This window comes from Pseudoliparis swirei, chromosome 13 (genome assembly GCF_029220125.1).
Source record: "Pseudoliparis swirei isolate HS2019 ecotype Mariana Trench chromosome 13, NWPU_hadal_v1, whole genome shotgun sequence".
In the NCBI taxonomy this organism is placed as follows: Eukaryota; Metazoa; Chordata; class Actinopteri; order Perciformes; family Liparidae; genus Pseudoliparis; species Pseudoliparis swirei.
The window spans coordinates 1,913,844-1,926,430 of NC_079400.1; the positions used below are offsets into that span (position 1 = coordinate 1,913,844).

A 12,587-nucleotide genomic window follows, 5' to 3' on the forward strand; every position below is an offset into this window, starting at 1 on the left:
GCAGGGCTGGGAAGCTTGAGAAGAGACGGAGGGGGGAGCACAGGGGGAGAAGGAGCTGGACAAGCCAGGCGCTGAAGGCCATCCACGCCGAGGACGAACAAGAGGACGACTTTGTCGTGCTTACGATACGTTTTGGTTTAAAGAACCTTTTTCTCCCCTGGGATGCTTTTTGTTGAAGGATGGATTTTTAAAAAATTATTTTGATGAATAAACATTCCCCTGCATTTTGAAGCCTATCACTTTTGCCTGTGTTTACTCCTCCCCAGCCCGTGACGTGACAACGGGTTCATTGTTTATTGTATTGCTGTGACTACGACTGACTTCTATAACTAGTCAAATGCATTAATTGTCACCTCGATAAGGAATCCCAGCACGGCCAGCCCGTTAGGAGTCCTCAGTGCCTCTGCCAGAGATAAGTCCTTCCTCTTGCTCACTATGTGCATCTGGACAAAGACACAATCATGACACTGGCAACAACTGAATGTATTAAAACAACAACACATTCACTGCAGCGTCACTGTGGTTCAACGGTTGCGATTACCTCCATTGGGTATCTTTTTGAATCCACTTTGTGCTCGGAGCCATCAGACTTATCTGAGCCCCAATGGAAGTGGAACTGAAGGGTGGAGTAGACGTATCCCAAACCTCCCCCTGAGACCTCCACCATGTCCTCTTTCAGCACACACTTCACTGAGTTGAGAGAACAAAAAGGGAAAAGGTAACCTGCAAGTATCTTCATTGATTTATGTAATACAATGTAAGAAATACATTGTGAAAATAAGTACTTAAAATGTTGTAGATATATTATTATTATTTATTTATTTTTCTAGATGTCAAGGAATAATCTGTTTGTGGAAAATGCAAAATAAAAAGTTCTAAAAAAAAAAATGTCCCAGAGCCCAAAGTCAAGCCTTCAAATTGCTTATTTCCACCAACTAAGTCTAAAACCCAAAGGGTATTCGGTTTCCTATGAAATACGTAAGAAGAAATAACTAAAATGAGCATCATCTAAAAATCTGTACATGCAATGTCAATTGTCTGAAAGACATGATGCCTACTTTCAATAAGAGAGAAAAATAAATACATAAGAAAAGCAACACCGCTTATGTTCTGAGATGCTGCAACAATTGCAAATAGTTTTCACTTTTACATGAGAAAAAGATTCACTGATTCAATTATTAAACAGAAATAGATTATTTTGTGTTTGACTAATATATTAATCCTTGCAGCTCTAATCGTAACCCTCAAAACCTACCTGCATTAGTTTTGTGTTGGGATTCTGATGAAAATGATTAATAAACTGATCTATGTGAATAAACACATTTAGAGGGCTACCTTGGAGTCAGAAACAGACCATAATATGAAACAACAAACCCGAGTGGCCCGTGTTCGTGACGTGCTTGATGGCGTGTTTGTCGTCAAACTTTGTGAAAGCGAAGGCCCGAGCCGCTCGTCCGTCACGGTGTCGCGCGTCTCGATGTCGACGGGCGATTGGCGCCGCCGCCGCATTTTGAGTGAGGCAGCTGGAGCCAATGAGACGGCTTGTACTCTGACGGCAGAGAGGGAACAACGTTGAGAACCAAACCCGGCGGCGGCGGCGCTCATCAAGCGATGTGTACATACCACAGGGCTCCTCCTCGTAGCACCACGAATGACCTGCAGAATGGAAGCGATGATACGTCAACTCGCAAACACTGCGGGTCGAATGTGAGCGGAAGTGTACGACTCACTGGATGGTGACGGAGTTGCGGGGGAAGCAAACACACGGCGTCCATTAAGAGGTCGCGTAGGCCGATACACATTGGTGAAGCCTGTCGCCATGGGAAACCGCTGAACCTACGCAAAGAATGTAAGACACGTTTCTTTCACAACATTCGAACGGCAGGGATTGACACTTCCCTTCGGCACAGAGCACGAGAATTATTTGAGGGAACCAACAGTTTGAAAGTGTCACAAAGACCTGGTTCTGGCTCCCTGCCTCGAGCTGCTCGCCTCAAGCAGAGAGGAGTGACGTACAGAAGAAAATAATTGTACTTTTTTTTTTTACTGGGTTTATTTAATAAGGGACAGAGCACATCAATAAAAATATTTCAGTAAATGTGCCAGAGTTAGCCAAGAGGCTATTTTTCATCTGTAGTCCCAAAATCATTTTTCTTTTAAAAAAAGAGCACTTTTTAAAAAACTTTTTTAATTTTTAAACTTTCCCCGGAGACACAACATTATTTTTACATAATACATTTAGTTCAACTTTATTTCTATGTTGCAATTTCATTGAAATGTTCTGAAAAAATACACATTTTCGTTTTTTGAGGATTATTAAGTTACACTGCAGAAATCGACACGTTATCGTGTGCTTGAAAAACAATTATCTTGGCTTATCTTGGTTTATCTTGGTTTATCTTGGCTTATCTTGGTTTATCTTGGTTTATCTTGGTTTATCTTGGCTTACCGTCAACCCGTTGCAAGCCTTTCACAAACCGGTATGCTTTATGCTTTGCGACCGACAGTCATGCGCTTCCTGAGGCGTTACTTAACACGCGGAGAAATGTGGCCTATCTTCCGAGCGCTTATGGCTGTCAGGTAGATGAGATGAAGAGAAAGATAGGATTTCACTCACAGCATATGACTTAACCATCCCGACGATTATCTAACGTGATCATCCAAACAGTACACCGGCACGTACAAGCATACCTCCCGCCACAATGCACTCTGGGTAGGTACGCCAGGGGTTCAGGTCTAGAGCATGACCGAGCAACGAACACATTGTTCTCGAGTAAGTAGAACACAACAAAACAATCGCTGCAGGCCCTATAGGATATTTAGTGAGTTTATTTTTTTCATAGCCCATTTCTTTGTCACTCCTCAAAGAGGTTCTGACTTCAATACAGTGGCTTATACGTTCTATCCTCTGCATCTGAGTACTCATTTGAGTCCAGGCCTGACGGCAACCTGATAATTCATTTGGAGCTGTGCGTCTCAGAGGGAAATATCTCTCCGTCTCTGGAGCTGCTGAACACGGTGTCCTCCAGCCATGTGTCTCGTGGTCTGCTGTCTGGTCCTGAGCAGGTAGTGGGCCGTGGCTTTTTGGGGCTTTCCCCCAGAAAACAGCTGCTTGCTGCAGCCGTCAGGTACACGGTTGTTACCGGCAGACAGCTAAACAAGAGTTGCAGAGTCAGGTAATATTCTCTGTTGGCTTCACACGGACTTCTCATTATGGAATGGGGAGGAGCAATAGTTCCATCCGGAGGGTCTAGTCTTGGGGACCAGAGGGTGGCGGTTCGAGTCCGGCACAGACCCCGTTATAGAGTGTGGACGAAAGAACCAGTTCACCTCCTGGGCATTGCCAAGGTGCCCTTGAGCAAAGCCTTGGACACCTTACTGCTTGGAGCACCTGACTATGTGGTAGCCCTACCTTTCTGGCATCTCTCCACAACTATCATGCAGGTGTGCGTTGTAATAAAAGCAGTGTTGTTGTTGTTGTTGTTGCTCGACCAATAGATTAGAGCAGGGGTCCCCAAACTTTTTCCTGAGAGGGCCACATAACATTTCCCTTGTCTGCTGGAGGGCCAGCCGGGGTGGGGATGGGGGTGTGTGTGTGTGGGGGGGGGGGGTGCTAGTGAGAGTGTGCTCACCTGTGTACGCGCGCCACTCGCTGTGAGCGCTGCGCGTGCAGACAGCATTTAACGGAGCAGCGCGTGCGCTCTGATCGCTCTTTTAATGAAGTATCGATACTAAAAATATGCTAAATCACATCGTGTTTAACGTACGGGTACTTTGTTAGCATCGCTACACCGTGCAGCGTGACGGCAGCAGATGTAGCGGACTAACATTCAAGCTAACCTAACTTCCCAAACGCTGTGGACATCTGAACGCTGATTGGCCGAGACGCGACACGTCCATCAAAGATGTTTTATTGTGAAGAGCACCACTTCACATTTTCTCCGCGTCTCACTGCAATCTCAACGGCAGCGGGCCAGGTGAACAAAATAATAAATCGGAACGCGTCTCTGGTATTGTTCAGGGGGCCGGTCCAAATGTGGAGGCAGGCCGGATTCGGCCCGCGGGCCGTAGTTTGGGGACCACTGATCTAAAGTGTCAAAAAATAAAGAGTATTACTGAGTTTATAAAGTATGAAGAACACAGAGATTAGTCACTATCCTGTCCTCCTCCCTCTGCTCATGGGAATTACTGCCTTCATAAATTCACACAAATTTACCAAATTGAAGATATGCGGTATACTAAGCTAAATACACACAGACTACTTCTCCTTTAGCTCGTTTGTTAACAATTCTCTGTTCACCGAGCGATGGCGCCGCGCAAATGGTCCCCGGATAATAACCAATCATCCCACCAAATTCCATGCGATTCAAGAATATGTTGACCTTTTCATGACCTTGACCTTGACCTTTGACCCGATTGATCCCAAAATGTAATCAAATGGTCCCCGGATAATAACCAATCATCCCACCAAATTTCATGCGATTCAAGAATATTTTGACCTTTTCATGACCTTGACCTTTGACCCGATTGATCCCAAAATGTAATCAAATGGTCCCCGGATAATAACCAATCATCTCACCAAATTTCATGCGATTCGGTTTAATACTTTTTTAGTTATGTGAGGAACACGCATTCAAATAAATAAATACACGGCGATCAAAACATTACCTTCCGCATTTTCAATGCGAAGGTAATAAAAAGAACATACAATGATGGAGGTTATTAATTGTCTGGCGTTTAATAATTTAGCTCCAGACTATTTTAGGTTCCGGTACCTCTCTCTACTTTCAACTCACTGCTTTGCCTCTTTTTCTTTAGGGGGACTCTGGTGGTCCTTTGCAATGCCAACAAAACTCGCGGTGGATTCAGTCCGGCATTGTCAGTTTAGAAATATCGTGTGCCCAGGCTGGTTTCCCTGAAGTCTACGCCCGAGTATCTCAGTTCCAGACTTGGATCATGGATCAAGTGCCTGCGGCAAACGTTAGCTTTCTGACGTACGCCTCCAACGGCACTGATGAAGACAACAACTTTGTGTGTACAAACGGTGATAGTGTTAATGTTCCTGCAGAACACTTGTTCACATCTCTGGCTTTGTTGTGTTACGTTATGTTTGTCTTATAAATGATAATGTATGTGTGTAATATCACAACGATTGCAGTGGAGTTTGTGTTGTCAATGTGCTGTAGTGGAAGATTTCCTCTGTTAATCTGGAAAGAAGGAATAAAGTCTCTGAATCAAAATTGCCTTCATCTGTTTTATTCCTTGCAAGGAGGAAAAGTCCGTCACAGCTCTCCGGGAACTGACACGAGAACGAACAGCAGTCACAGCCTTCTTTATACCGATCTAGGTTACCCCTCCTGGCCCCGGTCAAACAAACACAAGCGTTGATTCTAAATTATACGACAACTTCAGAGAAGAGGTCCTCTTCCCTACATCCTGAAAGGTCAGCTCCTTATCTTGATCAGGCCCAGAGAACTTGTGTCTGGTCCCCCTCACACCACCTGGTTCCTGAACCCCCCCGTAGTGAAACACCATTAGTTTTATGACGGCAGGCTGGTCCATCCCTCATGTTCCCGTTACCCCAAACCACTCTCCCAATAAACTACTGATCACCTAAGCTATACTTGCACATAATATGACTTTACTATATTTTACCATTACAGTGCAGTGTAGAACTGTAGTGTTGTTCTCTGTTCAAACTTTTTGGAGGATTGATATCCCAAACTTACGAGCTCATTAACGATATCAACCCACACTTCTTGGAAAACGTGAGAATGGCCCGGGACTCGGATCTCGGTGGTTATAACACATGACGAATGGGACTCTTTTGTTTTAGACTTGATATACACATCATCCACTAAACACAACTCAATACAGCTAAAAGGACACAGGGCAATTAAAGTAACATTATGTAACAATATACCTTAAAATAACAGCTTGAAAAAAATTGTGCCGCTACAATGACTTTTAATACGGCGATTAGCGGCTCCGCCATCGGGGGTCTGTGGGGAAATAACTCCGCTATGTAGGATTCTGGAGCCGCCCGATCCGGGGCGGATGAACTTCGACCTGCTTTCTGGCAGTGATTACGCAATGTCATAAAGTGCCAGTCCACGCTCGCAGCTACAGCATAAGGGCGAAGCAAGCGAAGTCTCTTGTAATGAATTACACGTTCCAATGTAAATCATGAATATGTAGCTTGTTGGTGTTGTCAACAATATTGCATTCGATCACACGCATCTACATTCAAACATTTAGAAAACAACGTATATAGGCTGAAAACGCGATCGGTATTTCATCTAAACTAAATGTTGTCATTCTTTTGGTTATGTTAGCATTCATCTCCGATATCACAATGAATAAAACTATGCAGTCATATTTATGTAAAATCTTTAAGTATTCTTACCTTATCGGTTGACATCATTTCGTGGTTTCTGACTTCGTCTGGTCATCAATACAAGTTTATGCGAGGCTGCATCTATCGTAACTGGGTATTTACGACACTGAAGTAACCGTTAAATACCTGAAAGTGAAGGGGGCGCTAAAAGGGAAAAACTCCATTCTGGGGCTTTAACACAATGAAGCACACACTCAAACTCTCCATCCGGTTTCTCATCTGGCTTCATATGGAACAGCGTGAATATAAACTCTGTACTTTGAATATAAAGTTTCTTTTTAACGTCAAGTTGCAGCACATGTGCATATTTCCATCATCTCCATTTCCTTCTATTTACATCCATTCCAGACATCATGCTGACATGTTCTCTTCTGCTTTGCGACCAGTAAGCAAATCCCATCTCTCCTGTTGAGCCGTGTTGGTTTAACCCTTAAAGGGTGTACAATGCTGATGTTAGCAATAATTTGTATTTGATTTCCCTCGAGAGAAACATTTATTCAAATGCATCTGCTTTCAGAAGTCCAATGGAGTGAGAGCACACACAGTCCTTATCTTCAGCTGCATTAGAATGAATTAAAGGAAGGGAGCCAATCGGTGCACAGGATTACACCTCATCGCTTGGCTGGGCTGAGGATAAGAAAAGTAAAAGTTGTTGCGTCTGAATAACATCGGTTTCTCTTTGTCTTATTTAGAATAGAACTGTAGAACTGCCTTTTTATTATTATATTTCTGTATTGGCTAGTTTGTGTTATGGGGAATTTAGAGATGTGTACTGAAATTACATTACAATTAGAGGAACATATATACACTTTTATATAAAATACTGAATAACAGAATAGTGTGAACATGGAAAAAGTTTGCCCTTCTGGATTTTACAGAATTGACTTATTTTAGGAGATAACTTCTCATGTACTCGTACGTTTATAAAATGTTGCTCTCCTGGATTAGTTGAGCAGTTTTACAACAACGGTTATGTCAAATTAAAACTCAATTGACTTTTGAAAAGGAATAATTTAATGTTGAACTTTCCATACATTCTGTGACTTCTCTTTTACCCTCCTCCCTCCTGCAGTCCTGACCCCCCCCCCCCTCTCTAAACCGCTTCCCTGCATCCCCCCGTTACGTTTTCTGTGGATTTAATAGTTTTTCTGTGTTAAAAACCCGTTGATTTTTCGGGGGGTTTTGGTGTAAGAACCAGCGTGGAGATAATCCTCCGGAGTGGATTTATAGTTCAGAAAAGGTCTTCCAAAATGGCCCCTGCTCCTGCTGGTCCTCCTGTGCCCAGCGCAGGGCCCGCTGTCTGGGGCCGTGAGCGCCCAGGACGGGGCCGGGGCCCACGAAGACCTCCGGGCCGGAAACGTGACAGAGGTCGTGGCTGAAGAGGGAGAAACCACTGAGGGTGCAGGTGAGGAAGATGAGCAGGTAGCCGAAGAGGAGAATGAAGAAGAGTCAGATGATGATGATGAAGAGGAAGATAATGAAGAAGAGGAGGAAGAGGAGACTGCTGAGGAAGAGGAGGGGCAAGAAAAGGAAGAGGCTGACGATGAGGAGGAAGAAGAGGCTGACGATGAGGAGCAAGAAGATGCTGATGATGAGGAGGATGCAGAGGAAGACAAGGAAGAGGGCGAGGAGACTGCAAATGAGGAAGAGGATGACTCTGAAGAAGAGCAAGACGATGAAGAGGGGCAGATGGTTATAGATGAGGAAGACGATGCTGAAGAGGAGGAAGACGATGAACAGGGGGAGGAGGCTGCAGATGAGGAAGACGATGCCGAAGAAGAGGAAGACGACGAACAGGGGGAGGAGGCTGCAGATGAGGAAAATGAGGATGATGCTGAAGAAGAAGAGGACGCCGATGAGGCAGCAGTGGAGGAGGAAGAGGAGGCTTCTGAAGACGATAATGATGCAACTGAAGTAGTTGAGTTAGCTGAAGAAGCGGAAGAAAAAGAAGATGATGAAGAAGCAACTGAAGCAGAGGAAGATGACGGTATATAATATGATATATAATATGATATGTTATGATGTTCCTTTATTTGTCCCACAGTGGGGAAATTCCAAAAATCACAGCAGAGCATCAATGAAAATAAATATAAAACAAAACACAATACTAAAAAACTAAATACTAAATATACAGGGGGGAAATAAAGTAAAGTGCTGAGTAAAGTAAAGTAAAGTAAAGTTTGCTCACAGCCCAGACGCCTTCCTTTAGTTTTCAGTACTTATTTGCACGTTGCCTGAAACTCCTGAAACCTTTACAGGCGAAATCAAAAACATATTGTTGTGTTCTCATCTTAGCGTTTACTGTCACACATGATCTCACGATGAAAAAGGAAAGTTCTCATGAAGTGAAGTCTGAATCCATATAGGAGCCGTAATTACATTTACACGCCTCATGAGGAACAATCTGGATCCCTGAGATACGTGTTTAAAGAACGGCGCTGCAGGGTGTCCACTGTGGAGATGTGTTGGTGGGCCTCTGAACATGCTGCTTGGCAGTGGGCCAATCACACGACACATTCAATCAAAGAGTGATTGCTGTGAGAAAAAGGTCAAATCAAACCCCCAAAACACAAATGCATCCCCACAATAAGAACACTGACCTCACAGGAAGAGGAAGTGCAACGATCAGAAGCTTTAGAAGAATCCGTCAATGGACGTGTTTTTTCCCGCCGTGACACTGATTTCTCGATTTCTTCCACTTTGCCAACGCAGAAATGCACGTTCAAACTGCCGGTTGGATTCTTGAACTGCCACGCCACGTTTAAAAGTCTGATTCGATGCATCGTTGAATAACTCCTCAAAAAAGGAGTTTCGTCTGTCTTCAAATAGTTTTCCTCGAGATCTGGGCACAACAAGGAGTTGAATGCCGGTATTGTGCGACTAAAAAGACGTTGACACTTGTTGTTACTGGTTTATTTCGGTTGGCTCTGGGGACTCGATGAGCTCATGTCGCTGTTGCTCTCGTGGTCTAATGTATCCGTGACTCTGTTGGCTTTAGATGAGGAGGAAGATGATGACACAGCAAAGGAATCGAGCCAAGAGGAGGCTGACATGCTGCAATTCCGCTCCGGCTCTTTGTGTAGCGTTTGCTCCATCTGTGAGGTAACATGTAGGAGTGGAAGAATGGATATAGGTGTAATGAATAGTCTGAGATCACTTCAAATAACTTCCTCCCGTTAATTTGAAAATAACTGTACATAAATCTCTCTGCCTGTTTTAGTACTGCTCTAATAACTGTGGCGAATGCCCGTGTGAAGAGGGAGAGGAGTCCGACCACTGTGAGCACTGCCAAGTAAGCAGTGAACATTGTCCATATAATATATATCTCTAATAATTTAAAGCAATGTTTCTGTGGGTCAGGAGCCTCATCATTTAAACCCTTTTGTTTTCCAGGAATGCTCATCCTGCTACATTTGCCCAATACTGTGTGACACCATTTGCACACCAGGTAAATACTCCATACTCTGCATGGACCTTGTTTATTAATATAAATCAACCTTTTTGTAATATTGTGTTGCATTCCCCCCCAGGTGGCCTTATTGACGAGCTAACTGGGACCCTCTTTCAGTAAGACTTCCCAACCCTTTCATATTTAATTAAACACTTCTACTATATGATGATCTCCAGAATCAATAGCAGCAAGGCACACACAGTGTTTTGAAATGCGAGTTCAGTGAGGAGTTTCCCCCATGGTCTGTGGTCTTTGTTTTGCAGGACTGTCGCCTCTCTACTCTGAGCATCCTGGAGACGGTGCCCTTTACCGCCACCTTGTGGCGGCGCGAGGTAACGCACCCGGTACTGGCGCTGTCCGGCTGTCCGGCTGTCCGGCTGCCCGCGCCTCTCAAGCAGCACGTGCACTCCCTCAAGAGCTCTCCGTGAATCTGACAGCTGACAGAAATACAAAAAAAACACATTTAGGTTTTAACTCATCTTTAGATTTTTAACGTGCCTTGAAATAAGCTGAAAAGTCTATTTTTGTTCCTTCCTTTTTTGTATTTAATGATCTGCTATACTGTACATTTCCAATGAAAAAGGGTGATAATAACTGACTGAGGCGATTATATAATGTGTTAGGATTTTTTTTTGTAGGAGCATTTTTGTAAAACAGTTTAGTTGATCCAAAATATTAATTTATCTCTCATTGGCATACATCTGTATGAATGCACTAGAACACTGAAAATAAAGTCGACCGCCACTCTGGAAACTTGCAAATGTTGGATAGGCCCAAAAATGTACATACAACAACATATACCATTTTCCCAATTCTCATCTGATAATACATGTATCCTCATCTGTCAAACTTGGTTTAATGTAGTCGAAATGCAGCTACATCACAAGCAGGTTGTCTCTGAATGAATTTGCTTCCAATTAGCTGTTTTGCTATGTTTACTTTTAGTTTTCTATTTCACATTGTTTACTGACTTCTAAAGTATTACTAGATATACGTTTGTGTTTATACGCATGACTGGGACTAATTTAAACAGCAGTCAAAAAAACGTCAATAACTTGGGTAATTATGCCTATAAAATACAACCGTGCATTTAAAGTCAGGTTCACCTTATGGGATATTCATGTTTTAAATCGAAATGATTAATCATAATATTCCAAATATATAAATTGGGTTTAAACTTTTAGTCCCGAGTATGAATACATTTCTGAATAGATTACTAAAGTAAACTACATGTATCGCTGTTTCTTTAATAAATAATTTCTGTTCACCCTTCCCCTTTTATTGATTCTTTAATTAGTTATAATCTTACCTTTTCCCCCCTGCTCGCACTAAGCTTATATTTGTTGGCCTCAATGATATTTCACAAGAAATATACACACACAAATTAAACTGACACTTGCATTTCTGAAACCCCACTTAAAGAAATACATCGTGGATGTGGTCACGCCTCACACCTCGGCACGGTCGCTCCGCTCGGCGACAGCCAACCGACTCGTGACTCCGTCACCTCGAGCTCATCACTACGTCCAGACTGTCTGCTGTCCTGGCTCCTGATTGGTGGAACCAGCTCCCCACTGACATCAGGACAGCAGGAAGTCTCTACATCTTCACCGGAGACTAAAAACACATCTTCAGACTATATCTGGATTCAATTACAGATTAGAACTTCAGTGGCACTTAAATGGCTCTTACTTATTTACTTATGGTATTACTCAGGCACGTGCACAGACATTTTGGGGGGCAGGTGCTCAAACCCAAAAAAAGGGCACCCAATGCCAAAAAAAAAAATTCTGACAGAGTTGAAGCATAAGCAGCTTTACACTGATGAAGCTGTCCTCAACCTGCGTCTCCTCTGGCAGCATCAGACAGCGAGCTTACATTTTCTTTATGAATAAAGATGAATTATTATATAGCAACAACAGTACAAGCGTTCTGATTGGCTAATGGGTCGTCATGCCAGCCACGTATTTCCCGCCTCGCTGGTCTGATACGGATCCGTATTGCCCTCTTACGTCATTTTCAAAATGAGCGATATTGATAGACATCAACAGCCAAGAGCCGTGGTCCTCAAACTAAGGCCCGCGGGCCGGTTACGGCCCGCCTCCACATTTGGCCCGGCCCTCTGAACAAGAGAGGCCGTATGATTTTTTTTCAGTCTGGCCACGCAAATCCTAGACTAGCCCCTCTTAAATAGAACGGAATAAGAACTCTCTCTCTCTCTCCTCTCTCTCTCTCGCTCTTCTCTCTTTTCTCTGTCTCTCCTCTCTCTCTCTCTTCACTCTCTTCTCTCTCTCCTCTCTCTCTCTCTCTTCACTCTCTTCTCTCTCTCCTCTCTCTCCCTCTCTCTATTCTCTAAAACAGTGGCGTGCCGTGGGCCTGGGCCTTCAGTGAGGTCATACACAGTCCCACCCGAATTAATCCACCCAGCAGTCCGGTGTGCAGAGCTTCACGGAGCCTGTGAGCCGTTGGTCGCGCTCGGAGTTGGAACTTTGAAAGGGGCGAACGAACCTCTTCCCCGCCTGTGACGGGCTTTGTAGCGTCGGTCTTAAAGTTCGTCTTGAGAATGGCGTTATAATTATATCCTCCACCAAATCGATATCTTCTCCTCCTTCCGCCATTGTGGGTTGAAAAAACAGCTCAGTAGTACGCAAATTAATTCGTTTATCAAATTCAGTTTCCTAGTTCTGAGGTTCTGCATATACCTGCCTATAGGCCCCGCCTCTCAATATTGGTAATCCA

The 12,587-nt window shown here is 43.7% G+C and overlaps 2 protein-coding genes across 2 annotated transcripts; one reads left to right on the forward strand and one right to left on the reverse strand.

Annotated features, from left to right (window-relative positions):
- Window positions 1-329: 329 nt before the first annotated feature.
- LOC130203918 (carbonic anhydrase 6-like) lies at window positions 330-2,635 on the reverse strand. Its single transcript, XM_056430378.1, is given in 8 exon segments — window positions 330-443; window positions 542-690; window positions 1,375-1,443; window positions 1,446-1,499; window positions 1,502-1,549; window positions 1,624-1,656; window positions 1,731-1,836; window positions 2,618-2,635. Coding segments are annotated over 8 exon segments (591 nt in total).
- Window positions 2,636-2,702: 67 nt separating this feature from the next.
- LOC130203919 (cilia- and flagella-associated protein 251-like) lies at window positions 2,703-9,968 on the forward strand. The gene is made up of 7 exons (XM_056430380.1): window positions 2,703-2,713; window positions 2,937-3,128; window positions 7,633-8,384; window positions 9,420-9,499; window positions 9,618-9,689; window positions 9,791-9,845; window positions 9,928-9,968. The coding sequence occupies exons 1-7, from the start codon at window positions 2,703-2,705 to the stop codon at window positions 9,966-9,968; spliced, it is 1,203 nt and encodes a 400-aa protein (XP_056286355.1).
- Window positions 9,969-12,587: the final 2,619 nt, after the last annotated feature.